Below are 25,794 nucleotides of genomic sequence, written 5' to 3'. Positions count from 1 at the left end.
TATTACCTGCATTGAAATATATTTATAAAGTTGTCATTACATGTTATTTATACTTGTATAAATAGATATCCGAATTTTGATTATGATTAATAATTTTTTTTTATTATTCTTCTCATTTATTTCATTATAGAATGACATTAAATTATAGAGTTAACTAGTATTTCTCACTTTTTTTTTCTATCTCGAAAATAATATTTGATTTCTTAAAAGAAAATTTGTTACATAGACTAAAGAGATAAAAAAAATCATGATTTTAAAAAAGAAAAAGAAAGACAAGTTGATAATGTAAGGGTAGACTAGGAATTTAAGAAAGTCAATTAGGATAAAGGGAGAAGAATGACTATTATTCAAAATTGAGGGGGGAATTTGATTTTTAAAGCAAAATTGGGGGTCATTTGTCTCTACGCATTTATTTCGTGCCACTATTTCGATTTAATAAATTTAGAACCGATAATCAAAGACGCTAACACATAAAATTAGGAAAAAGAAAATAATGTCATCAAAACGCGTTGTACACGTAGGAAGAGAAATCATTGGCAATCTTCTCTATAAATTCAAGGTTAGTAAGAAAGAATAAAGCATCCAAAACAATTTGAAGTTCGTATTTCAAACCCAATTAGAAACCAAAAAAACAACGATGAAGATCATGTTGCTCTTGTTTTCCCTAGCATTCCTTTTTAGCTTCACAACTTCCACAAATGATGCTCCAAACCAGCTATCGAGTGTTGTACGCGATACAGATGGTCGTCCCCTCAAGAGCAATACTAGGTACTACATTCATTCAGCTTGTTGGGGAGAAGCCGGCGGAGGTCTACTGCTTGCTGATCTTGGACATCAAACACAAGACCGTTGTCCCGCATCGGTGGTGCAATCCTTTACTGACACCTACAATGGTCTTGATGCCTACGTCAAGCCTAAAGATCCCAAACAAGACAAGATTCAGGAATCCTCCCCGGTAAACATCAAGTTCAATCCTTTTGATTCTTCATGTGCTGACTGGACTGTGTTGAAGGTCGACAGCTACCCTGAACCCGCGGATAAGTACACCATAAGCACAGGTGCAAAGTTGGGAAATCCCCTTGACGAGAACAGCTGGTTTCAGATTAAGTCTCTTGGTGGCTCGGCCTACAAGCTAGTCTTCTGTCCCCATGACGAGGAGAATTGCAAGGATGTTGGCCTCGTCGATCAACGTGGATATAGGCGTTTGGCTCTTACAGAGGATGCCTGGCCCTTTGTGTTCATAAAGGAGGCCAGTAAATATGGAAAGGCCCTTTCCGACGAATAACCACTTCGCATATGCTTTCTATAAAAACTAAATAGTGCAAAATATGTAATGCAAGGCCCGAGTCCCCTGCATGTCGTGTTTTTCGGGATGTAAGAATAAATAATGCAACTCAGGCCTAATAAGTACGTGCCCTATGTATGCTTATTAATTCCCTGGAATACTAATATTGCACTATTAATTTTATTATTATATCTTTGCTGTTTATTTTTTACGCTTCGATCTCCATAAACCCTACAAAATAAAAAGGAAAAACATTTATATAACTTTAACTTCAATATATGTACTGCGGTCGCACCTGATCTTAACGAAATTTTCAGGCTTTCCGAGATCAGGAGTCGTAACAATGGTGCATGTAGTTGCCTCCTCGACTTAGACGCACACATCAAGCTTTGTAAGGCCTATTATTCCAACTTAGTTCTCCAACTTTAACCCATTTCAAACCAACCCACCAACACACTATTTCGATCGAGATGTCTTGAAGTTGGGCTATCAATAGTTCTTTAAAAGTCAATTGAACCAAACCGTATCAAATCGTTTTGAGTTTAACTAATATCCACCTACGGGCGTAATAATTTTTTTACACTAGGTAATTTGATCGGCAATAACCAGTTACCAATTTTTACCATTCTAATTTTCAGTTTTTCTATTATTTTCTTGTTTTTTATTTTTTAAACCGTACTCCTTCCGTAATCCTCTTTCTCTTCTAGTCGTACTCTTCTGTATTTGCGTCTATCCTATCCCCTCTCTCCCAATTTTTCATCTATTACTTCATATCTAACCTGTTAAAATATTCAAACTTAACCATTCCAATTAAAAGTATGTTCTTACAATAGCGACAAATTAGAATCTGTAGTTAAATGTTGTAAGTTTTAGCCACAAAGTTTTATATTTAATTGTGACTTTAGTTTTTGTCACTATAATATAAACAATGAGTGACAAATAATTTATTGTCTCTAATCAACATGCGACTTAGTGACAAAAAGTTTTGTCACAAAATATGCAATGTTTTAAATAGTGATGACTTCTAATTTGTTGTTGAATAAATTCCACTATTTGCGATGAAAAAAATTCATAGCTAAATAGAAATGATCTTTGGCTACGACTGTTTATGGCGTGACAAGTGACAAATACTTTTCCAAGTGCTCTTCATAGGAACCAGAAAGACGAAACCATAGAATAATGTGGTAACGACAGGGGCGGCTCAATAAAATTTGTGACCTAAAGACAAATCTTAATTAGAGACCTTAAACTTAATTTTTAACAAAATTCATATATACTTTTATTTGAATTTAGTCTTCTAATTTTTTAGATAGAAAGTCATTAATTATTTTAATCAAATAATTAATTAAAATCAATGACAGTATATTCAGTACACTTAATATATCTTTATTTGAGAAGTTTTTGATATTAGGTAAGACGTTATGAATTTTAATTTAAAATATTGGTTTCTATTAAGTTAACAATATACAAAATTGTACTATAAACAAATTGTGTAGATCAACAATTCGCTGATATTATACAAACAAATACTTTGATTCTATAATCTCAAAGGACTTACTCTCTGACTTATGAATAAATCAAATGTAACAAAGAAAAAAAAATTGTTAAAAAAAAATTGAAACTAGAAATTGAACTCATTTTAAACAGGATAAATGAATTGATGTATGTGTAGGAGTGAAAAAAAAGAGAGAAGTAAATGCACTAATTAATAAAATATAAAAAATTATTTTAATTTTCTCACTTACTCAAAAAATTTAAACCAAATGCAAAAAAAAAAAAAAAAAAACTTAAAATTTAAAACCTTCTAATAATATAAATAGATAAATATAAAATTTTGGGGCCTAAAGCTAAAGCTTTAGCGGCTTTATGCTTTGGCCGACCCTGGGTAACGACATCTACATTCTATGATAAGGCAAGTGTTAATGCAAACATAAAGCATAATGTGAAGCGGGGTTGTGATTCCACGAAGAGAAATTATTTGAAGATAACATGGACTTGCAAGCCTATACTTGGTTAAGGTGTTTAATGTTTTATGTATCTTTAATTAAATATTTACCATGAATGTGAAAATCGAAATATATCAAAAAACGAAAGCACTAATGAAAGAAATTAACCAACTATGATTTCAAATAATTATGATAAAGGCACTATAGTAGTCAATAATTGTACACACCGAAGCGTGATTTTAATCTTTTCAGCGTCGGTGGATTCTCAAGATGTCACGCCCCAAACCCGACCCTGAATATAACAGGCATCCGATGCTGTGGATAACACCGGAAGTACCTTATGAATCAAAATGCATCATGTTCCTTTTTAATAATCCTTCGTCAATTACTTCAACAAGTTATCTATAGCAAGTTAACTCATAATCCCCATTATAAATGACATCAGCAGAATTGTAATATAAATTCATCATCAAGAAACATAGCAATACTCAATGAGTCAACAATGACTTCAACGACTATCCACCATAATAACGTCTATCTATGAAGCTTCTAAGATAATGAAATAAATGTCTAACTCATCGTGATGCAACCCGGAAACTAAAATACGTAAGATAAAGATACAATGGTGCCCCACGAACAATCATGTGGGCCCACCGAATAGTCTCAAAAGCAGCAAGTTCTCATAAGTCGCACGTGTCTCGCGAACCTGTTCTTCTGTGTTACCTAACACACCATAAAAAACAATAATGGTATGCCTGAGTACCCAATGCCGAAGTACTGGATACTCAGGGAATGTCTAAGGGGAAATAGTTAATAAAACCAAAGTAAGGTAGTAAAAGCAATAAAACAATATCAAAAGAACAGTTTGAACTCCAAAGAATAAGTAAGCAATAAACTAGGGAAATCACCAATAAGAGTCAACATACAAGAAGATATCAAATTTCACAACACATTTGAAACTTCAGACTTTGGAGTCATTTGGACGAGATGCTTGGAAGGTGCACAAAGAATGTTCTTGATAAGAGATGGTTTTCTTTACTATGGCAAGAAACTTTGCATACTACAAGGCTCTTTAAGAGAGTCCATTGTTAGAGAAGCACATGAGGGTGGATTAGCTGGTCACTTTGGCCATTCTAAGACATCAAAGATGATTCAAGAAAACTTCTATTGGCCCAAGTTGAATCGAGATGTTTTGAGGTTGATTGAACGTTGTGAAACTTGTAAAAGGGCAAAGATGCATGGTAGCAATAAGGGGTTATGCGAACCTTTGCCAATTCCCACAACACCTTGGGAACATATCAGCATGGATTTCGTGCTTGGATTACCAAGAACTCAAGAAGGTAAGGATTCTATCTTTGTCGTGGTAGATAGGTTCTCTAAGATGGCCCACTTTATCTCATGCAAAAAGACAAGTGATGCAACACCTGTGGTTGTTTTGTTCTTTAACCATATTGTCAAGTTGCACAGTATTCCTAGAAGCATTGTTTCAGATCGTGACACTAAGTTTCTAAGTCACTTTTGGCGTACTTTATGGGCTAAGCTCGGTACAGAGTTGAAGTTTAGTTCGTCTTATCACCCTCAGACGGATGGACAAACAGAGGTAGTCAATCGGAGTTTGGGTTCCCTATTAAGAAGTCTGGTTAAGAATAACATAAGAGAGTGGGAGTCATTGCTGCCGCAGGCTGAATTTGCTTTCAACAAGTCCGTGAATCGAACAACCGGAAAGAGTCCTTTTGAAGTGGTATATGGTAAGAATCCTTTTGGTCCCTTAGAATTATCTCCTCTCATTCAAAATCATTCTTTTAGTGGAGATGCTGATGAGAGAGTTAAAGAGTTGAAGAAAATTCATGAGAAAGTTTTACAAAAGATTGAGAGGCAAACAAAAACAAACAAAAAACAAGCTGATAAGAAGAGAAAGAAACAACTCTTTAAAGTGGGAGACTTAGTGTGGGTATACTTGAGGAAGGAAAGGTTTCCTAAATAAAAGTATCCAAAGTTGCAAGCAAGAGCTGATGGTCCCTTTCGTGTTGTTCAAAAGTTGGGTAATAATGCTTATAGAGTGGAGCTACTAGAAGAGTATGGGGTATCCCCGATATTTAATGTAGTTGATCTTGCACCATTTATTGAGCCTTCAGACTCGAGGACGAGTCTTTCTCAACCAGGGAAGAATGATGAAAATCAAGAAGCTATATTGGGCTTTTGTTATTTAGGGCGTCAACAACAAGCTTTTGTGAACCCAAGAATTGGTATGTGGACTTGTCTTCAAATTCAAGAAGCCCAAGGATGATTTCAAGCCCAAGAAGCCAAGTTAAAGTTATTTCCTTCTTAAATTAGGATTAGTTGTTTTCCTTGTTCTAGTAGGTTTTACTTTCCCCTTTCCTTGTAGAATAGGGATTTTACTTTCCTTGTTTTTAGCTATTTCCTTTCTAGAGTAAAATAGGGAGTTGTAGTCATCAAAGAAGAGACCCTAGGCCTATATAAAGGGTTCTTATTCTTTGTTAAACACTATTCACGTTTTTAGCATAAACCTAAATTTTGCAATAGAATTATTCTCTCTATTTCTTGTTCTTTATCCTTGTTTTTGGTTCCAAGCAAGGTGGTGATAGTCTTTACCTTGTTTTCAGTTGCGTGTGGTGTTTCTTTATCACGTTAATTGATTTCAAGTGGTGACTTAGGAACTTTATTTGTTCTTGATCATTCAAGAACGCGTTTCTTGATTAAAATTCATTCTAGTTCATACCCAGAACCTTAATTTTGTTTCCATCATTTTGCCCTCAATACTTACTTGATTTAAACCATTCAATAGTTATTTTTATAGTTCAAACATTCATCTTTCACATAATTTTTGAATCACTTTAATCCTACGCCTACAACTTGAGATACATCCGTTTCTTGAATCTGCCCATCAAACCGCTTCAAGAACAAGATCCTGGTCAATTGGTTCTTTGTTAACTCGAAGAATCACATCACTTTTTCTTTTACTTTCCATTATTTGCTTTCTGTTGTCCATGGGTTGAACTGATTTCTAATACCTACAAACTAAACTACTATCTATAACTATTATCTACATTATACTGTTAAACTTTAAATAACAGCCCATGAGCCAAAGTAGTAATTTCAATAAATCTAAACTCTTTGAGCATCTGGTGGATCTCATGCTTTTACACGTTAAAACCCAATATTATTTCGCAGAACAGGAAATGAATCTACCAACATTACATATTATGTGTTAAATAAAATTATTTACATTTGCACCAAACAAAGATTTTGCTGAAGGGAATTCATACGGATGTCCATGTCACTTTCATGAAATAATCTGCACTTTTCAGTTCTTCAACATACATACATATTAATTCTTTTAAATTATTGCTTTAAACATACCTCAACTATGACAAATTCTGCACTGATTTCTTTGGTCCATATTTTTGTAGATGTTATCGGCGAAATTGTGAGTTAATTGGACGTACAGTCTGTCAACCAAGATGGTAACGTCCATATGTTCATGAACGTTGAGCTGCAGGATTATAAGTAAGCTTTCCACAACTAATAAATGTTTAATTAGTTTGTAATTTTGAATCATGTGCTTAACCTTATAACAATTGTAGGAGCAACAACATATCTGCAACATTTTGGGGCGACTTTGTGGAACAGATCAAGCCACATTTGATTGAATCGAATGATAAGCCTGTTGTCGTCGTCATGCAGTTAGTTAGAGCACATCGATTTCAAGGTTATTAAGTTTTCTACTTATTTTTCAATTCTATGTCTTTGTACAATTAGCAAACTTTTATTAATATAATTAAGCGTGCAGAACAATATTCAGTGAGGAACACTTGGCACGTTTCCAAGCTTTGGATCAATTCAGATCTTCCTCAAATTCTTGACTTTAGCTCCAGGTTTCTATAAGTTATGCTAAATTTATGGTCATTTCAAATTAAATTTTATTCTTACTCTTTATTAACGTATCTCAAGTTACAATATGAAACAGAATCGTCTCAGTGTGTGGAGAAAGCTCACAAAGAACTACTCAAATTTCATCTCAAAAGACTCATTCTATTGAAGATGAATTAGCATCTGGAAGTGTTGGAGTTAAAACTATTGAGGCTTTGATTGACTCTAAGCGTGTGAGTACCTAATTATTAATAATCAGCACAACAGGAAAACTTTTACCTTATCTTTCTGTACATAACAGTTGTAAATCCAATTTTTATGAGCAGCCGGGAAACTTCTGGATTGTAGCAACCATTGTATACATAGACCTAGAGCATGGATGGTCTTATTTAGCATGCAAAATGTGCGCAAAGAAGGTTGAGCCAGAGGGGAATAAGTTCTATTGTAAAAAATGCGGGCAAGTTCCATCTGCCAGTCATAGGTATGACCATAATACATACTTCCTTAACTTTTTTCATAAACAAACTTAAATTTTTTTCTATAATGACTCTTTCCAGGTTCAAGCTAAAATTAGGAGTGATAGATGACACCGGTACAATTATTTTGATGATGTGGGATAGGGATGCAGTAAAAATGATCGGAAAGTCAGCAAATGATTTAAAAAATGTTGTATCTGAGGTATACTACAAACTCTCTATACAAAATAAGACCACCAACGTGTAAAAAATTATCATTAGCTCACTTATATATAGTAGAATAGGACTGAAAGCATGTTTACAAAATAGTCAACTGCATGATCTTACAAATGTTTAAAGAGATTTAAGCTTTTACATATCAATTTTAAGTTATATGAACCAGTGATTGGCAATTAAAAATATTTTTGTTTACTCAAATTCCAAAAGAAAAATATTGTAAAGCCTTTAATCGGCTCTTAAGTTATTCAGCTTTAACTTAAGTTATTCGGCTCCATACCATGCTAACAGTGCCCTTGGTGACTTCGTTAACTCCAAAACCGTAAGGTTTTGATTCCTAATTATTCGAAGAAAAATTTCACCTATTACAGATCACTCTTAATAGATTGATAATCATATGACAAGATTGTGATTAATATTGACACTTATCAATTCTACCAACAACTATAGGTGATACATTATATATACTTCAAGCATAGTCATAGTTGTTTAAGGGATCACAAGTTAGATGTCTAAATTTGAGATTTCATAAACATTTCTCCGTGCGTCAAAAGGCTTGTGTACACCAATGACAAAGGGGAAGAAGTTAAAGGACTTTGCTCAAACTTCTTATGCATAATGAACGACTCCCTAATTCTCTAAATGATGTAAGATTAGTCTGTGCTTATTTTAGTTTTCCGGTACAGATTAAGTTAAAACCACTCTTCCTAATGCATAGTACAAAAATATTCTTGCTCTTGCTTACTAATGTAGCTACAAATGTTTCATATTTCAGGTGACTTAAAGCCTGGAGCAGAGGTCAAGATTACTAGAGTTGTTGATAAAAAAACGCTCATGACAAAAAATTCAAATGCTACCATTAAAATGGTAAATTTTATTTTAGCTACATTATGGTCATCTAACACACTTTTGCTGCCTTTCAATTTGGATATGCATTTTTTATAATTTCAATTTGTCTCTCAGCTTGCCATTGGAACTAGAATTACTCCATTCAGTTTATTCCTATGTAAAATGTTCTTCAAGAAACACAACGATTACAAGGTACACAAAGCCATTTGCTTGAATTCATTTTTTATTTGATTGGCTTCAGCACGTCTAGGGAAATAATAAGAACTAAAGGAGAACACTGTTTGGTTATAGGCATAAAAGTTTGAGTGTTAGATAGATGAACTGGTGGACTATTGAGTGCTATTTGAGTCAAAGATGAATAGTTATTAAACACTTAATATATCCAACATTAGTTTATTCAAACGTTTGAATTATAATCACTACTACTCTTTAATATTTGATAGGCTCCAAATGCTACCAATGACTTGTGTCGTTACAGTAGGTTGGTCGATTTATTTGATCAACTTATGAAAAATCATACATTCGATCCTTATGTAGTTGTAGAACTATTTTTTTGGCCTCTTTATTTAATTTTTTGTTGTCAGATATGTTGGACTACTCTTTTCCGCATGGAAGTGGCAAGCCGCTGGAGATATTAGCAAAGCTAAATGAGTTGGTTCGCTTTTCACCTGATGAAAACATTGGTCTTTTTTGTGCTAATTTTTCGTCTTCTCTTGCTGCACAGTTTTTAACTCAAAACAAATGGTTAATAATGAAGTTGAAGCAACTATATATACCATGGGAAAATGTTAGTATGTGATAAGACTGATCTGAGAATATTATATCTGTGATATCTCACATATGGTTCATATACATCTATTTCTTATCTCTCCTCTCTATTTTTTCTTTTGAACAATTGGCGCATTTTAGAATGTGATAAGACTGATCTGAGAATATTATATCCGCAATATGTCACATATGGTTCATATACATCTATTTCTTATCTCTCTCCTCTCTATTTTTTCTTTTGAACAATCCGCGCATCGCGCGGGTATGTATACTAGTTATATACTTAAAAAGTTGAGAGCTTGTTATTAAGGGGTGCTCAAATAAAAATAATTTGAAAACATTAATTCACAAAATATTCTTCTTTCACATCAAATTTCGGAATGTATACTTGAAGGTTATAGTTTATAGTTTGCTATTTTCATCCTTTTTTTCCACAGAAATATACATCGTTTAATAGTATAATAATTAAAATGTATACATGATACTTCACATTATATATAAGAATGTATACATGGTACTTCACAATATATAACATAATGTATACATGGTATTTCACAATATATATCAGAATGTATACATAGTAGTTAATAATATATACCAGAATGTATACATGGTGCTCTTCTTCTCTATCGAATTCCTAGAATGTATACATAATAATGTATACATGGTACTTCACAATGTATATCAGAATGCATACATGATACTTCACAATATATATCAGAATGTATACCGGTACTTCAATATATTTATCAGAATGTATACATGATACTCTTCTTCTCTATCGAATTCCCAGAATGTATACATGATACTTTTCAATATATCATGGTAGATTTCGATTTTGATTGGAGAAATTTAAGAAAAAGGAAAGAGAGTGAAAAAGTGAAGGAGAGATACACAATAATGTATAGATGGAACAAATAAGAGAGAAATATTGGAGAAATTTTAGGGGAAGAAATGAGAGACAGGGGAAAATTGTGGGAGAGAAAATAGGAAACAAATGTATGTGGGGGCTATTTTATGCCAACTTATTAAAATTTAGCTAATCTATGCCAATTAGTTCTAAAAGGTAGCACACCATGCCAAATTCCCTTTTAATTGGGAGAGTACCTAAGTGATTTGATGTAACGTTGATGAACTAAACTTTTAGATTTATATATGGGGTTGATATGCTCATCTTGTATGGGAAAAATCAAATAAAATATTATTAAAAATTTTAGTTTGGGTTAGAGTGTCACATATATATAAGGGGAAAAATCAAATAAAGTATTATTAAATTTTTTAGTTTGGGTTAGAGTGTCACATTTCGAATGAGAAAATGAGATGTTATCTACTTTTGAGGTTGAGTAACGTCATATATATTTTCAATTTAAAGAAGTCTGAATATCTGGATCATTCACATTTCAATATATTAATTACAATATTTTTTCTTTGGGATTTTTACATTGAGAGTCAGCCCGCCTAAAACTCTAATAATAATTGGCCTATAATTTTTATCCTTACTTGGTATAATTGCATTTTTTTGCGTGGATTGCCCCTTAAAGGTGTTGGTCTTTAATTTTTGCTCCTCAAATTGCTAGTTTTTAATTTTTGTCCTTCGCTTAAAAAAGTGGCCGAAAATACAAGGTTCTAGGTTCGAACAACCCCTCAGACAAAAAAAAAAAAAATCGCAAGGCAAGACTTTCGTGAAACCTCTGCTGCCTTAAGGACTAACATTTTCCCAAAATTAGGCTTATTCCGACAAAAGTTAGGCCTTAGATGTCTGCCTTAAGGCCTAACTTTTCCTCAAAGAGCCTTAATTTTGCTACAAAAATTAAAGACACCCCTGAATAAGATGAGATACCATTGTTCAAGCAATGTTTTTATAGTTTTTTTAACATCTACTCCCTCTGTTCACTTTGGACTTTTTACGCTGTTTAAAGAAATAATAAATGGAATACATAATTTTCCAATGTACCCATATTAATTGATGCATATGTTTATTGGATTTGAAAAATGATTTGAAGTGAGTAATTAATATTATGGGTAAAACAGGAAAAAATAAATTGTCTTATCTTAATATGCTAAAAGTGACAAGTAAAAGCGAAAATATATTTTTAGGATACTGGACAAGTAAAAGTGAACGGAGGGAGTATAAGTAATACTTAAATCTGGTAGGATTCTATACTCTGTCCATCTCAAATTATTTGTCATTTTTTGGTTTACACGCTCCTTTAAGAAATATTAATTAGGAGGGGTACTTGACTAACTTTACCTTTATTTATGTCAAGTTATAATTTCTCTTCATTAAATGTTTCTTCTATTCATGTGTCATCTCCATTAATGACAAAATTTTACTAAAGGTAAAACTGAGAAAAAATAATTAATTGTGTCTTGAACTTCGAAAACAACAAATAATTTGAAACGACTATTTTTAATAATCACGATAAATAATTTGAGACGGAGGGAATATTTTCTTAAAGAATTAAGCTTTTAAGAATTTCATGTTATATGGATAAAAATACAACAATTGGTATTTACTCCAATGGTAAAATTTCATGTCTGTTAAAGCAAGGCAGAGGAAAAGGGAGAACATTCCTAGTCCAAGTTCGGCACTAAATTTATCAAGATAATAAATGGAAAAAACCTTTTCATTTCTGAGTACAAATTACTAAGGGTCTCTGCCATAAAAAAGATGCATAAATTTACTTTAGGGAATATGTATTCAACGCACATGTTAATGCAAATTGGTAAACACACACATACCAATTAGTCTTGGTAATTAAGTACAAAGTAGTTGTGACATACGAATTAAGTAGTCTTTTTGAAATAGAGAAAACACAAACTCCTAAAATTTTGACAGTTATGAAAGTGGAAGAAGACTAACCAATTTTCAGCTATAAAATCAGAGTATTTGCTTTTGTTTCTCATCACAAATACTTGGCTAATACTTAATTAACAAAGAGATATAATGGCATCTACTGGTAAATGTTTAAACAAAATGGTTAATGGCACTGTTCTGCTTATGAAAAAGACACCGTTGGACCTTGGTTCATCCGAATTAGCTGCTGCACATCAAGGTTATGAAATTATTGGGCAGAAGGTCATCCTGCAGTTAATTAGTTCTGTCCATGGAGATCAAGGTATCAACTTTTTAGTTTTCCATAATTGTTAAGTACAGTCAAACCTCTAAAACAACATCGTTTGTTTCGATATTTTTTTGTTGCTATAGCGAAATGTTGTTATACATAACATACAATAATATAACATGAATATTTTTGTTCTATGGAAGACCTGGTTGTTATAGTAAAATGTTGTTGTAGAGAACATATATTAATATAACTTGAAAGATTTGAATCATGGAAAACATGGTTATTATAGTGAGATGTTGTTATAAAAGATGACTGTTATAGAGAGGTCAGTCTGTAGTGTTTGATGGTCTAGTTAAATGTGCGTGTATGCATTTTCTTGAATGTGTATCATTTTGTATTCTTGAAGGGAAAAAATTGAAAGGGAAACTTGGGAACCCTTCACATTTAGAAGATGAGAACAAATCAGGCAGCGACTCAAAGTACAGTGTGACATTTGAGTGGGATCATGAACGGCTTGGAGTTCCAGGAGCATTCATCATCAAGAACTCGAACCCAAGTGAATTTTTTCTCAAATCACTAACTCTTGAAGTTGCTGATCCAAATCAGGGAAGTTTGCACTTTGTTTGCAATTCTTGGGTTTATCCTGCTGAGAAGTACGAGTCCGACCGCATTTTCTTTGTGAATCAGGTACACGTAAAATGATATTAACTTTAGCCTTATAGTTCGCATGCTCTATCTTCTTTTTTGGATGAGAGTTATTTTTTAATGATTTGCAATAGGCTTGGCTTCCGAGTGAAACTCCAGCAGCATTGCGGTGGTACAGGGAAGACGAGTTGCTTCATTTGAGAGGAAATGGAACTAGAAAGCTTGAGGAATGGGACAGGGTTTATGACTATGATTGTTACAATGATCTTGGTGATCCCGACAATGATCCTCTTCTTGCCCGACCAGTCCTTGGTGGCTCGGCTGAGTATCCTTATCCACGAAGAGGAAGAACCGGAAGGTCACCATCAAAGACTGGTGATTAGTTTTTCCAAGAAGTACTAGCTCTCTTTTTCTGACGTAGTTACTGATTTTTAATCCTTTTTGTAACTGCTTGGACAGATCCAAAGAGTGAAAGCCGGCTGCCCCAGATTGCAAGCTTTGCAATTTATGTCCCAAGGGATGAAAGATTTTCTCCCTTAAAGATGACAGATGTCCTTAGTAACGCACAGAAAGCCATTGCACAGCTCTTTGCTTCTCAGCTTGCTGCTTTAGGGAACCTTACTCTTAATGAATTTAACAACTTCGAGGATATAATGAAAGTTTATGAAGCAGGTGCTCCTGGATTTCTCAAGTATCCAACGCCACATGTCATTAGAGGTATATAGTGTCTTTTTTGCTTCATCCCTCTCTCCATGCACTTTTTTGCTGAAATGTCACACTTTCGAAACAGAGGAGAACTCTGCTTGGATGTCTGATGAAGAATTTGGAAGAGAAATGCTTGCTGGATTGAACCCCGTGTGCATAAGTGGCCTAAAAGTAAAAATCTCTTTGTTTTTTTTCAAGTCTTCTCTTGGTAAGTAATTTACGTTCTTTGCATGTTTGTTACAGGAGTTCCCTGCAACAAGCAAGCTGGATCCAAAAATTTATGGAGATCAAACAAGCAAAATTACTAGAGACCAAATGCAGAATCAGCTAGGTGGACTGACCATTGAGAAGGTAAGTGGCTGTTCACTACTTATTTTTTCCAAGTTTTGCGTGCAATGTAGGTTCCCCTGATCTGTGCTGAATAATTTTTAGGCCATAGAGGCGAACCGACTTTTCATTCTGAATTACCATGACATTGTGATGCCTTATGCGAGGAAACTTAACATGTCACCTTCAAAGATTTATGCCTCAAGGACCGTGCTCTTTCTGCAAGAGGACGGTACTTTGAAGCCACTGGCCATTGAACTAAGCTTGCCTCATCCTGATGGAGATCAATTTGGTGCCATCAGCAAAGTGTTCACTCCGGCTGAGACAGGTGTCGAGTATGCCTTATGGCAAATTGCAAAAGCATTTGTTGCAATCAATGACTCGGGAGTACACCAGCTCCTCAGCCACTGGTACCTCAACTTAGCTGGTATTCTTTAATTCTTGTCCGTTTTATTTCTTTGTAACATGTCTAATTTTGCTACTCAGGTTACATACTCATGCATCAGTTGAGCCTTTTGTGATAGCGACTCATAGGCAGCTTAGTGTGCTACATCCTATCTATAAGCTTTTGCATCCCCACTTCCGTGATACAATGCATATCAATGCCTTGGCTCGACAGGCTGTACTTAATGCTGGAGGTATTGTTGAGAAAACTGTTTTCCCTGGACCATTGTCAATGGAGTTGACTTCAATTGCTTATAGGGATTGGGTTTTCCCTGATCAAGCCCTACCTGCCGAACTTGTTAGTAGGTTAGGTCTGTCTGCTATGTAATGATTTCCAAAAGAAATAGTATGTTTTTTTATTTATTTGTTGTGTTCGTTCAGAGGAGTGGCAGTTAAGGATCCTGCATCCAAACATGGTGTAAGCCTTCTGATTGAGGATTATCCTTATGCTGTGGATGGACTTGAAATCTGGTCAGCAATCAAAAGTTGGGTTCAGGAGTATACAAGTCTGTATTACGGATCAGATGACGTGGTTTTGAAAGACACTGAACTCCAAGCCTGGTGGAAGGAACTTCGTGAAGTAGGACATGGTGACAAGAAAGATGAGCCTTGGTGGCCTAAGATGCAAACACGTCAAGAACTGATTGACTCGTTGACTATCATTATCTGGATGGCATCTGCTCTTCATGCAGCTGTTAACTTCGGTCAGTACCCTTATGGAGGCTTTGCCCCAAATCGTCCTGGTATGAGCCGAAGACTAATTCCTGACCCTGGAACAATTGAGTTTGAAGAGCTAAAGATGAACCCCATAAAAGGATATCTGAAGACAATTACACCCCAGTTCCAGACTCTGATTGGAATATCTGCTCTCGAGGTTTTGTCAACACATACTTCAGATGAAATTTATCTTGGCCAGAGAGACGCCGCTGATTGGACCAAAGACAAAGAAGCACTGAAAGCATTTGAAAAGTTTGGAAAGAATCTGACTCAAATTGAGGAAAACATTTCAATGATGAACAATGATATGGAGCTGAAGAACAGGACTGGGCCTGTGAAGATGCCATACACATTGCTTTATCCTACTAGTGAACCAGGACTTACTGCCAAGGGAATTCCCAATAGTATTTCTATCTGATGTTACTTCCTGTAATATTCTAGTGTTATCAACACTAGGTTTTAAAATTTAAGTATGATAGGCCTGCTAGCTAAGTCGGGTCTGTCAAACTATTGCTTAGCTTTAATATTAAACCAGCTTCAGCTCTGGTAATTTAATTATAATATGAGATATAATCTCTTATATTGTGAATTTATCCGTTACCTTTATCTATCTATGAACTTAAATGCAGCACCAACTAACTTTAGTTCCTCTCGCGTACCATGGTTGAGGTTTATCACATCCATCTTAACAAATAATAGTGAAAAGAAGAAAACTCTACTATAGTTATACAATACAAAGTCAACTAATGTGAAGTAAATAATCTAGTGAATGGAATGATTTATCCTTGTGAAACCTAGCTCATTTTTCTGTTCGATTGTTTATTCATCTCTTGATATTGTTACTTTTGATTGTACTCATAATGCACTAGTTTAAAAAGTCAAAATCATGCTTTAGATGTTTGTATAGTTTACTTATGCTGGAAAAAGTTTACTGAAAAAGAAAAGCTTTGTGTCTATTAGGTGAAAGTTACAGCCCACTAATGTTGAAAATTCAGCTATAAAAAGTTTTGAAATGTTATGTCCTGCTCCACTTCTAATATTTTACAGTATAATCCATCCATTACTTTCTTCCACCTGGTCTAAAGTAAAGTCGTTCTAGTGAGATTTTGTTCCTTTTCAAACTTCTGCCTTAGAGTTTAGCTTACGGATTTGATCTCTGTCATCTTCTATGTATAGTTCAAGCTGTTTCGTAGCTTTAATAAGAAACCAGTTTCGGCTTTGGTAATATAATTATACTTATATATGATCTACTTGTGATTTTATTCGCTTCCTTCATTTGCTTATTAACTCTAATGCAGCACCAGCTTCAACATTAATTCTTCTCTGGTACCATTGTTGAGGTTTACCACATCCTTAATAAATAATAATGAAAAAAAACATAATTTATTATTTCAAATATGAAGTAACTCATGCAATATAAATCATCCAGTCTTCTTATTTGGCTCATTAGTGAATAGAATGATTTATCCTCGGCTAACTTAACTCGATCAACTTGTTGTTGAACTTCAAGGAAATTCCACTTGTTCTACAAAAGGATGATCATGAGAGATACCCCTACAAGTAGCTAAATAGCTCTGTCAACTTTTAGTTATAATTGGGTCGCATGCTGCTTTGTGTTTCGTAGAGTTAGATCTAATTACTTTTCGATTCAATTCTCAAACTTCAATTTGTAATTGATGTATGTGTCCCCAGTTTGTGTAAGTATAATTAAAGAATTTTCATTACTACAAGTTAGATGTTTGTGTGAGTTTGTAGCATTGCTTTTTTGTTTGTCGGTGGCTTTGATATTTAACTCAGATAATTGGGGTATTAACTACTTATTATTGGTTCATGTTGGTGATTGATTAGTGTTGTAACTTACACTTTCACACACTACTAGAAAAAATTGAATTACATGGGAATTTTACCTGGGAATCTTTTCCGCATGTAATTCCTGCGGATTTTCATGCGAAAATCTAAAAATTCCTAATTTCTAGAATATTTACCTGCGGATACGATTTCCCCAGGTAAATCTACGGGTAAATTTAGCGCCAAATTATTACCAGGGGATTTTTATGGAAAAATAATCCCCAAGTATCATTTTTGTCGGTAATTCCATAGGTAAACAACCAAAAATAATAAAAAAAATATTTTCTTTGTGAACTCGTAGGAAAATCCCCAGGTATTGGTACTTGTAGATTTACATGGGGATTTTTTTTTTTTTTTTTTGGGAATTTACCTGGGGATTTTATCATATAGGGAATTACTTGAGGATTATGTTCCTGCGAATTTAGCTTGTGATTGTTTCTAGGGGATTTACCAAGGAGTTTTATTACCTAGGGAATTACTTAGGAATTTTATTGCTGCGAATTTAGCTTGTGATTGTTTCTAGGGGATTTACCAAGGAATTTTATTGCTTAGGAATTTTATTGCTGCGAATTTAGATGAGAATTATAACTTGGAGATGTGCCTGGGGATTTTATTACCTAAGAAATTACTTGGGAATTTCATTAATGTGAATTAGCTGGGGATTATTTCTTGGAGATTTACCTGGGAGTTTTATTACCATAGAAATTACTTGGGGATTTATTGCTGTGAATTTAGCTGGAAATTATTCATTAGAGATTTAAGAAATTATGTATTTTTAGACGTTACAAAAATTAGTGATTGTATACAAATTAAATAATTTACCCGCGGATACGATTTTGGATTTCCAAGTGGATTTTCAAGTGGTCCTTTTGTTTGAAGATATCATTTGCTCAAATAGAACATTAAAGTATATATCAAGGATTACCAATTCAAAAAATACATAAGCTTATTCACTTTTATGTTAGAATGAACAAAATAGTAATTAAAGGAGAGCGGCTATGCATGCCCCCTTTCGAAAACCATTTCAGCCATTCCGTGTTACATCTTCCATTAAGAGATCAGAATTTATGACTTTCCTTATGCTTCCTGCAGATTCTGTCATCTTCTATTGATCAACCATAAGACACTGAAGTTTTATTACCATAGAGATTACTTGGGGATTTGATTGCTGTAAATAAATTTCTTGAGGATTTTATTGTTGTGAATAAACTCTCACGTAATTAATTTCTTGGGATTTTAAGTGAATTTTCAAGTGGTCCTTTTGTTTGAAGTGGATTTTGGATTTTCAAGTGGACCTCTTGTTTGGATTTTCAAGTGGTCCTTTTATTTGGATTTTCAAGTGGTACTTTTATTTGAAGATATCATTTGCTCAAATAGAACATTAAAAATATATATCAAGGATTACCAATTCAAAAAGTACATAAGCTTATCCACTTTTCTGTTAGAATGAACAAAATAGTAATTAACGCATGCCTCCTTTTAGAGATTTAAGAAATCATATATTTTTAGAAGTTACAAAAATTCGTGATTGTATACAAATTAAATAATTTACCTGCGGATACGATTTTGAATTTTCAAGTGGATTTTCATGTGGTCCTTTTGTTTGGATTTTCCAGTGGTCATTTTGTTTGAAGATATCATTTGCTCAAATAGAACATTAAAGTATATATCAAGGATTACCAATTCAAAAAGTATATAAGCTTATCCACTTTTATGTTAGAATGAACAAAATTAAAGGGGGCGGATACGCATGCCCCCTTTTGAAAACTATTTCAGCCATTCCGTGTTACATTTTCCATTAAGAAATTAGAATTTATGACTTTCCTTATGCTTCCTACAGATCCCGTCATCTTCTATTGATCAACCCTAAGGCACTGAGGTTTTATCACCATAGAAATTACTTGGCAATTTTATTGTTGTTAATAACTCCCAGGTAAATTTCTTGGAGATTTACCTGGGAGTTTTATTACCATAGAAATTACTTGGGGATTTTACTGCTGTGAATTTAGTTGGAAATTATTCATTAAAAATTTAAGAAATTATATATTTTTAGAAGTTATAAAAATTAGTAATTGTATACAAATTAAATAATTTACCTTGCGGATACGATTTTGGATTTTCAATTGGTCCTTTTGTTTGGATTTTCAAGTGATCCTTTGTTTGGATTTTCTAGTGGTCCTTTTGGATTTTCAAGTGGTATTTTTGTTTGGATTTTCAAGTGGCCCTTTTGTTTGAAGATATCATTCAAATAGAACATTAAAGTATATATCAAGGATTACCAATTAAAAAAATACATAAGCTTATCCACTTTTATGTTAGAATGAACAAAATAGTAATTAAAGGGGAGCGACTACGCATGCCCCTTTTGAAAATCATTTCAGTCATTCCGTGTTACATCTTCCATTAAGAGATCAGAATTTATGACTTTCCTTATGCTTCTTGCAGATCCCTTCATCTTCTGTTGATCAACCATAAGGCACTGAAGTTTTATTACCATAGAGATTACTTCGGAATTTTATTGCTGTGAATAAATTTCTTGGATATTTTATTGCTGTGAATAAACTTCCAAGTAAATTTCTTGGGAGTTTAAGTGGATTTTCCAGTGGTCCTTTTGTTTGGATTTTCAAGTGGTCCTTTTGGATTTTCAAGTGGTTCTTTTGTTTGAAGATATCATTCAAATAGAACATTAAAGTATATATCAAGGATTACCAATTCTAAAAGTGCATAAGCTTATCCACTTTTATGTTAGAATGAACAAAATAGTAATTATTAAAGTCTTTCTAATTTTTATAAGAAATGAACTGATGTAAGGGGGGCAGCTACCCATGCCCCCATTTAGAGATTTAAGAAAATATATATTTTTAGAAATTACGAAAATTAGTGATAATATACAAATTAAATAATTTACCTGCGGATACGATTTTGAATTTTCTGTAACGACCCGTTTGGCCGTTTTGAGCTTTTGACTTCTTTTCCCTAATATAACCTTTCTGTACTTTTAAAAGGTATTCTTGACTTGCAAAAATCGGTTGCACGATGATTTAATTGGCGGGAAAATTTTGAAATATATTTATTTAATGTGTGTGAATAGTTTATTCATAGGAGTATGAGTTTCACCCATATAAGGTACAAGTTAGTAAATAGAGTATTTGATGGAATGACTATATTTTAAAGTATAAGTTGATGAATAATGTAATTGACTAAGTGGGTCAATTGCTAACTTATACATAGTGGCTTATTAAAAAGGTTATTTTGGACAATTGTTTAGTTAGTAATTAATGGGCCAGGTCCACAACTCTTTTAACACCATAGGTTACACGGCCCATATACAAGAATGATTTAAGTTAATAGGTTTGGACATTTTTTTAGTATTAGCACAAAAACCTTGAGACATCTATTCAAAACCTACGACGAAGAGGAGAAATTGAGTGCCTCAGGTTAGAATCTGGGTAAAAGCATTAGTTTGACTTGAATTTATTGCTATGAAATATCTCTATTGCCACTGATTATTATTATTATTATTATTATTATTATTATTATTATTATTATTATATTTGCTACTAGAATGAAGTTAATACCTAATATTAATCGGAAACAAATTGCTGGTGCTTGGTTCCTTTAAGTTGGGAAATAAATTTGTAGATATCTATTATGGTTTAATGATGACCAAATGATTAGAATGGATGTATTTAAATGAAAAAGTTTGGCTGCCATAATATTTGATGTAGAGAAATCACTGGGCATTGAACGTATATATGCCCAGTTTATAAATTTCATTTCTTTTGGACTAATTTAGTGACCAAATCCACAGTACTCCTCACGTTTCCTCTAAATGGGTATGACTTAATGTTAAAAAGGATCTACGGAAACAGAATGGATGCTGGTTTTGTTTTTTTGTGTTGACGTTTTCTATAGCAAGTCTAGGAAAACTGAAGGGGTTATACGCATCAGGTTATTTAAGCATTAGGATAATTATGTCTGTTGGTTTAGTAAGAACCGCTGTTGAAACAAATTGTTTGTGCTTTGTTAGCAGCATTAAGAGAGCAAATGGATTGATAATTGGTTTCTTTGCTTAGTAATTTTGCTTGCCCGATTGTGGATAAAGAGAGGCAGAAGGTTGGTTTGTTTATGGAATGGAACGAGAAAGTAGAGTAAAAGTCTGCTAATGTGAAATTTCAGAACTACGAGAAGATCGGGAACATTCAGAGACGCTCAGGAAAGGAAAGACGACTTTGTGAGTTCGTTGGCTCGACTTTGAGGTAGGTTACGGTTTACCTCATAGTGAGACTTCGATTAGCGAAGCATATGTTTAGATGATATTGTTGGAGAATGCATGTAAGCCTTCGGGTGCGAAGTTGGGATGGATATTGTCTTAGGTTGAGCCTTGTTGTATGATTTGGGGGCTAGCCACCTCGTTGTGTTGCTAACTCATCTTGATCTATTTATTTGTTGGCTCGTTGACACGTTGAGATATTGGTAATTGTGACTAGTGATAGTTCATGGCCATCATATTGCGGTACTTTACTTAATTGATATTGAGATGAGAATGGTGATTCCATTATGGCTTATTGTCTAGCCTTATTACTGATATTACTTGTATGCCATGTGTGGTACCGTTTCGGATTGAATTGGTTGTTAACATTACATTTCATCATACTCATATGCACTTCCATGATACATTGATATATGCATGGTTATGGCACTAATGATGATATGTGAGAGAGTGTAGCCTCTGAGGTCCTTGCCGGAGAGCGTAAAAGAGAGATGAGTGTTTGTTGCCCGAGCTTTCTTGCCGGGAACGATGGAGTGTCCGATTCCCGAGGTCTTTGTTGGGATCGTGAGAGTGTGCTCTGTTGCACCCCATTTTTACCAAAGGCTAAACAAAGCACAACTTATGGAGCTCTGAAATAGTTAATTATGTACAGAGTCGCCACCTAGCATTTAAGGTATACTAGGGTACCTATAAATTATTAATATATGCGGCTTAACATGGTCTACGAAAATAAGTGAGATTCTAGGTAAGGGTTCAAATTATTCCGAAGGGAAGGTGTTAGGCATCCTTCAGAATCCACAAATGTGGTTTCCGGCTGGACCAATTTAACTATACGAGGGATGTGTAAAAGGCTTTATTATTTACAAAAATTAATAGAATTTAGACTAAAGAATAATATGAATATTCACATAAATAATCATGCAATACGTATTTTATACATATGTGTTATAATAATTAAAAAAAAAGTTATGTGCAACTTAGAAGCTTGAGTATGTGACAAAGGTGTAAAAAATGGGCATGAAATTATTTTGCACTCGAAGTGAGTTAACTAATTTAACTAGCTAAGTATGTACGCCTAATCAATTAATTATGAGAGTATATTCTAAAGCCTAAATATTGAGGCAAATCACCCTATTTATTCACTTAAGTATGCTAAGCTATTGAATTAAAACTCTAGCAAAACGTGATAACTATAAGAATATTAGCTACGAAAATAATAACTGTCTAATATTAATTTGTCTAAAGCACATGAAATTTAAATCACCTAAGCAGATCATAAATAAATACCACTAACCTACACCCTAAAATGTAAAGTTTCACTATATTTTATGCTTGCATAATTTAAGAATGTAAAAAAAAATATATAAACAAAGAATTTAAGAAGCTATTTGAACTTCTTTTGAGTGTCATCTTAAAAAAAAATAACTTCAATACCTGCATGAGACTTAATAAAAAATGTCAGTAAGAGAATAAATAATTATCGGATGAATTAAAAATAATGAATAAACTTAAAATAAAAATCCGTCTTTGTACATGGAAGGCCTTGGAAATCGACGGAAATTTCTTCATCGGCCAATTTAACGCATACTGTTGAACCGAACTTAACACTAACTCTAGTCATACAAAGACTTTAATTAATTAACTAGAAATAATATTAAGCACCATGAAAATCCAAGGCATAAAGTGGTAAACAAAAGGCATACTTAAATAACAATTTGAAATAGTAACCACACTCAGTGCTTAATAAGGTCATTCTGATTTCTTATACACTGGAGAGAGCCAACAAATCCCAACTTCCACGGGCTTTGCTGAATAAAAGCAACAAGAAACAAGCAATCCCAACCTTCCCAAGTGTTATGGCCAAACAAGGACATATTGGTAAATATATATACAGCAAGCGCAGCCCATTTTTTCAGATCAATCAACATCAATAAAACACTAAGGTTCAGAACTCTTAAAAAGCAGCAATCTTATTGTGTCATTTCCACCTTGTAATATAAAGGGACATGAAAGTACTATTTGCAAATATCAAATTTAGTAGTATGCAGAAGCAGATAAATTAAAGAGCCTATATAGTCCCTTGTTCATTTTTCAGCTAAAAGGGGTTGTTGATTAGAGCAAAACGAATTCATGGGCATACCGTAGATTGTCAACCATTTATTTTCCGGCGTAGTACGCCGGAGTTTCTTTTCCGTTCAAACCGCGTTGCTTCGATGGTAACGAGCTCATGGTGACCGGATCTTTTTTTTTTAGTGTTTTCGTGATGGGATAACAGTGGGGAGAAGAGGGGGAAGGGAAGCGTTGGTGGTCGCATGGCTGGTTTCGTGGCTATTTGGTGTGATTGGGAGACGAAGAAGGAGGTGTGGTTGCTCGCTGGCTGCTCCGGTTCACCGGAGCTTGAAGCTCCTCGACGGAGTAGCGAAGAAGATGAAGTGGGGACTGTTTTGGTGTCGTTTGGTTAGGAGTCGTGGCTGGCGCTGTGGTTGGGTAGGTTGGTGTGCACGCTGAAGGTGGTGTTCGCCGGAGTGGTGGTCGGCGGCAGTGAGGGTGATGGTCGGCGGCGGCTAGGAGAGAAATGGGGGGGGGGGGGGGGAATGTTTAGGTTTTTTTAGAGAGAGAGAGAGAAAAATCTGATATGTTTTAGGTATGGAGAATAATGAGGGGAAAGAAAGAAAGAAAAAATCTGACAAGTGTAAGTGTGTGTTGTGCCAATATGCATTGGATCCCATTATTAAATTAACCCCCCCCCCCCCCCCCCCCTTTTCTTATAATATAAACAAACACCCCTTTTTATGCCCAAAAATAATGAAGCCATACCCCTTTGTCCCCAACCCATCATCTCAATTAACTCTCTTTTTAAAAAAAAAAAAAAGAAGTGATGAGATCTTGACCTGACCAAATTTTACTCTGCGTTTAAAAATTAATTACTTCGATTTTCTCTGCACTGTCGAGCTGTACTAAAATATAGTTGATTAATACATATATAAATAATAATGTAAGTATAAAATATAAATAGTAATGTATAGGATAAAAAAATATATTGCTATAAAGTTAAGAAACAATTATTAATTTTCACGAAAATGGTAATATTACGCTATACCTATGCACAATAATGACTCTTGAAAAAATGATAATAAATTAATAAAATTCCCAAAATAAGGACAATCATCAAAACATGTAAAAAATGTGTGAAAAATGTATTTCGTGCTCTTTAACGATTTAGGGCCCCCCAAAACGTTAATTTTAAGCACGTCGAGCCAAAATTAGGTGTCAACATGCTCGTGATCCGAGGTTATATTCCGGAGCGAGTGGTACATGGACTTCGCGGGTCCCCCATGGGTCATGATCGCCGAGACGTGGAGTTACTCCGTCCGGGACATGTTGTACAAAGCTGCATATGCATTGCATTCATCCTACATACATTATTGCATTGCATTGTAACTTGGTTCCTGTTGATTGTTGTGATACTACTGTGATGTACTGATTCGGATTGATTATACTGAGACTTGGCATAATTGGGTTTAGATGCTATAACATAAAAGATGACTTGTTCTGTGGATATGGATTCATGTTGACTTGTACTTGTTGGTTTATGTGTTTATCTTGCTGCTTGTCTTTATATACGTTAGCTAGTCTTAGTCGGCCTATGATACCTACCAGTACTTGTTGTTTGTACTGACCTGCACTTGCTACATTCTTTTATGAATGAAGAGTACCAGCTGAGATCGACTTCTACTCTTCGTGGCTAATATTCGAGGATTGTTGATTCGAGCCCTTCAGGGTGAGCATGAGGACGTTCGCTGCCCGAAGACTCTTTTTATCATTATGTCTTTATTTTCATTCTGAGACATGATCTTTGAGGCTACTGTGTATTATTTTGATTCAGACTTGTAGTATTTAGTTAGATGCTCTTGTATGACCAGACCAGATACTGGGGTGGATTTCATTTACTTCTGTATTTTTTTTTTATATTATGATTGTGAGACTTACGCTATTTTCTCTTATTTGTGAACGTTGAGTTAAGGGTTCGCCTGACCGACTTGAAAAAGGTAGGTGCTCACATGACCTAGGCAAAAATGGGTCGTGACATTTTCAAGTGGTCCTTTTGTTTGGATTTTCAAGTCGTCCTTTTGGATTTTCAAGAGGTCCTTTTGTTTGAATTTTCAAGTCGTCCTTTTGGATTTTCAAGAGGTCCTTTTGTTTGGATTTTCAAGTGATCCTTTTGTTTGAAGATATCATTTGCTCGAATCGAATATTAAAGTATATATCAAGGATTACCAATTCAAAAAGTACATAAGCTTATCCACTTTTATGTTAGAATGAACAAAATAGTAAT

General features: G+C 34.2%; 2 protein-coding genes and 1 long non-coding RNA gene across 3 annotated transcripts; all 3 read left to right on the top strand.

Moving 5' to 3' along the window:
• The first annotated feature begins 637 nt into the window (after positions 1–637).
• LOC132601807 (21 kDa seed protein-like) lies at positions 638–1,285 on the top strand. The gene has a single exon (XM_060314870.1). It carries the CDS (start codon positions 638–640, stop codon positions 1,283–1,285), a length of 648 nt encoding a protein of 215 aa, XP_060170853.1.
• Positions 1,286–12,222: 10,937 nt separating this feature from the next.
• LOC132603936 (probable linoleate 9S-lipoxygenase 5) lies at positions 12,223–20,399 on the top strand. The gene is made up of 9 exons (XM_060317239.1): positions 12,223–12,550; positions 12,906–13,186; positions 13,279–13,519; positions 13,604–13,861; positions 13,935–14,020; positions 14,093–14,200; positions 14,282–14,586; positions 14,663–14,926; positions 15,002–20,399. The coding sequence occupies exons 1-9, from the start codon at positions 12,379–12,381 to the stop codon at positions 15,753–15,755; spliced, it is 2,469 nt and encodes an 822-aa protein (XP_060173222.1). The 5' UTR covers positions 12,223–12,378; the 3' UTR covers positions 15,756–20,399.
• Positions 20,400–20,479: 80 nt separating this feature from the next.
• LOC132603937 (uncharacterized) lies at positions 20,480–25,389 on the top strand. Its single transcript, XR_009568587.1, has 3 exons — positions 20,480–20,622; positions 21,365–21,444; positions 25,170–25,389. It is a non-coding gene; the product is annotated as an uncharacterized LOC132603937 (long non-coding RNA).
• Positions 25,390–25,794: the final 405 nt, after the last annotated feature.

This window comes from Lycium barbarum, chromosome 7, assembly GCF_019175385.1.
Source record: "Lycium barbarum isolate Lr01 chromosome 7, ASM1917538v2, whole genome shotgun sequence".
Lineage (NCBI taxonomy): Eukaryota > Viridiplantae > Streptophyta > Magnoliopsida > Solanales > Solanaceae > Lycium > Lycium barbarum.
The sequence above is the reverse complement of the archived record's forward strand: the minus strand, read 5'-3'. Positions and strand labels throughout refer to the sequence as shown.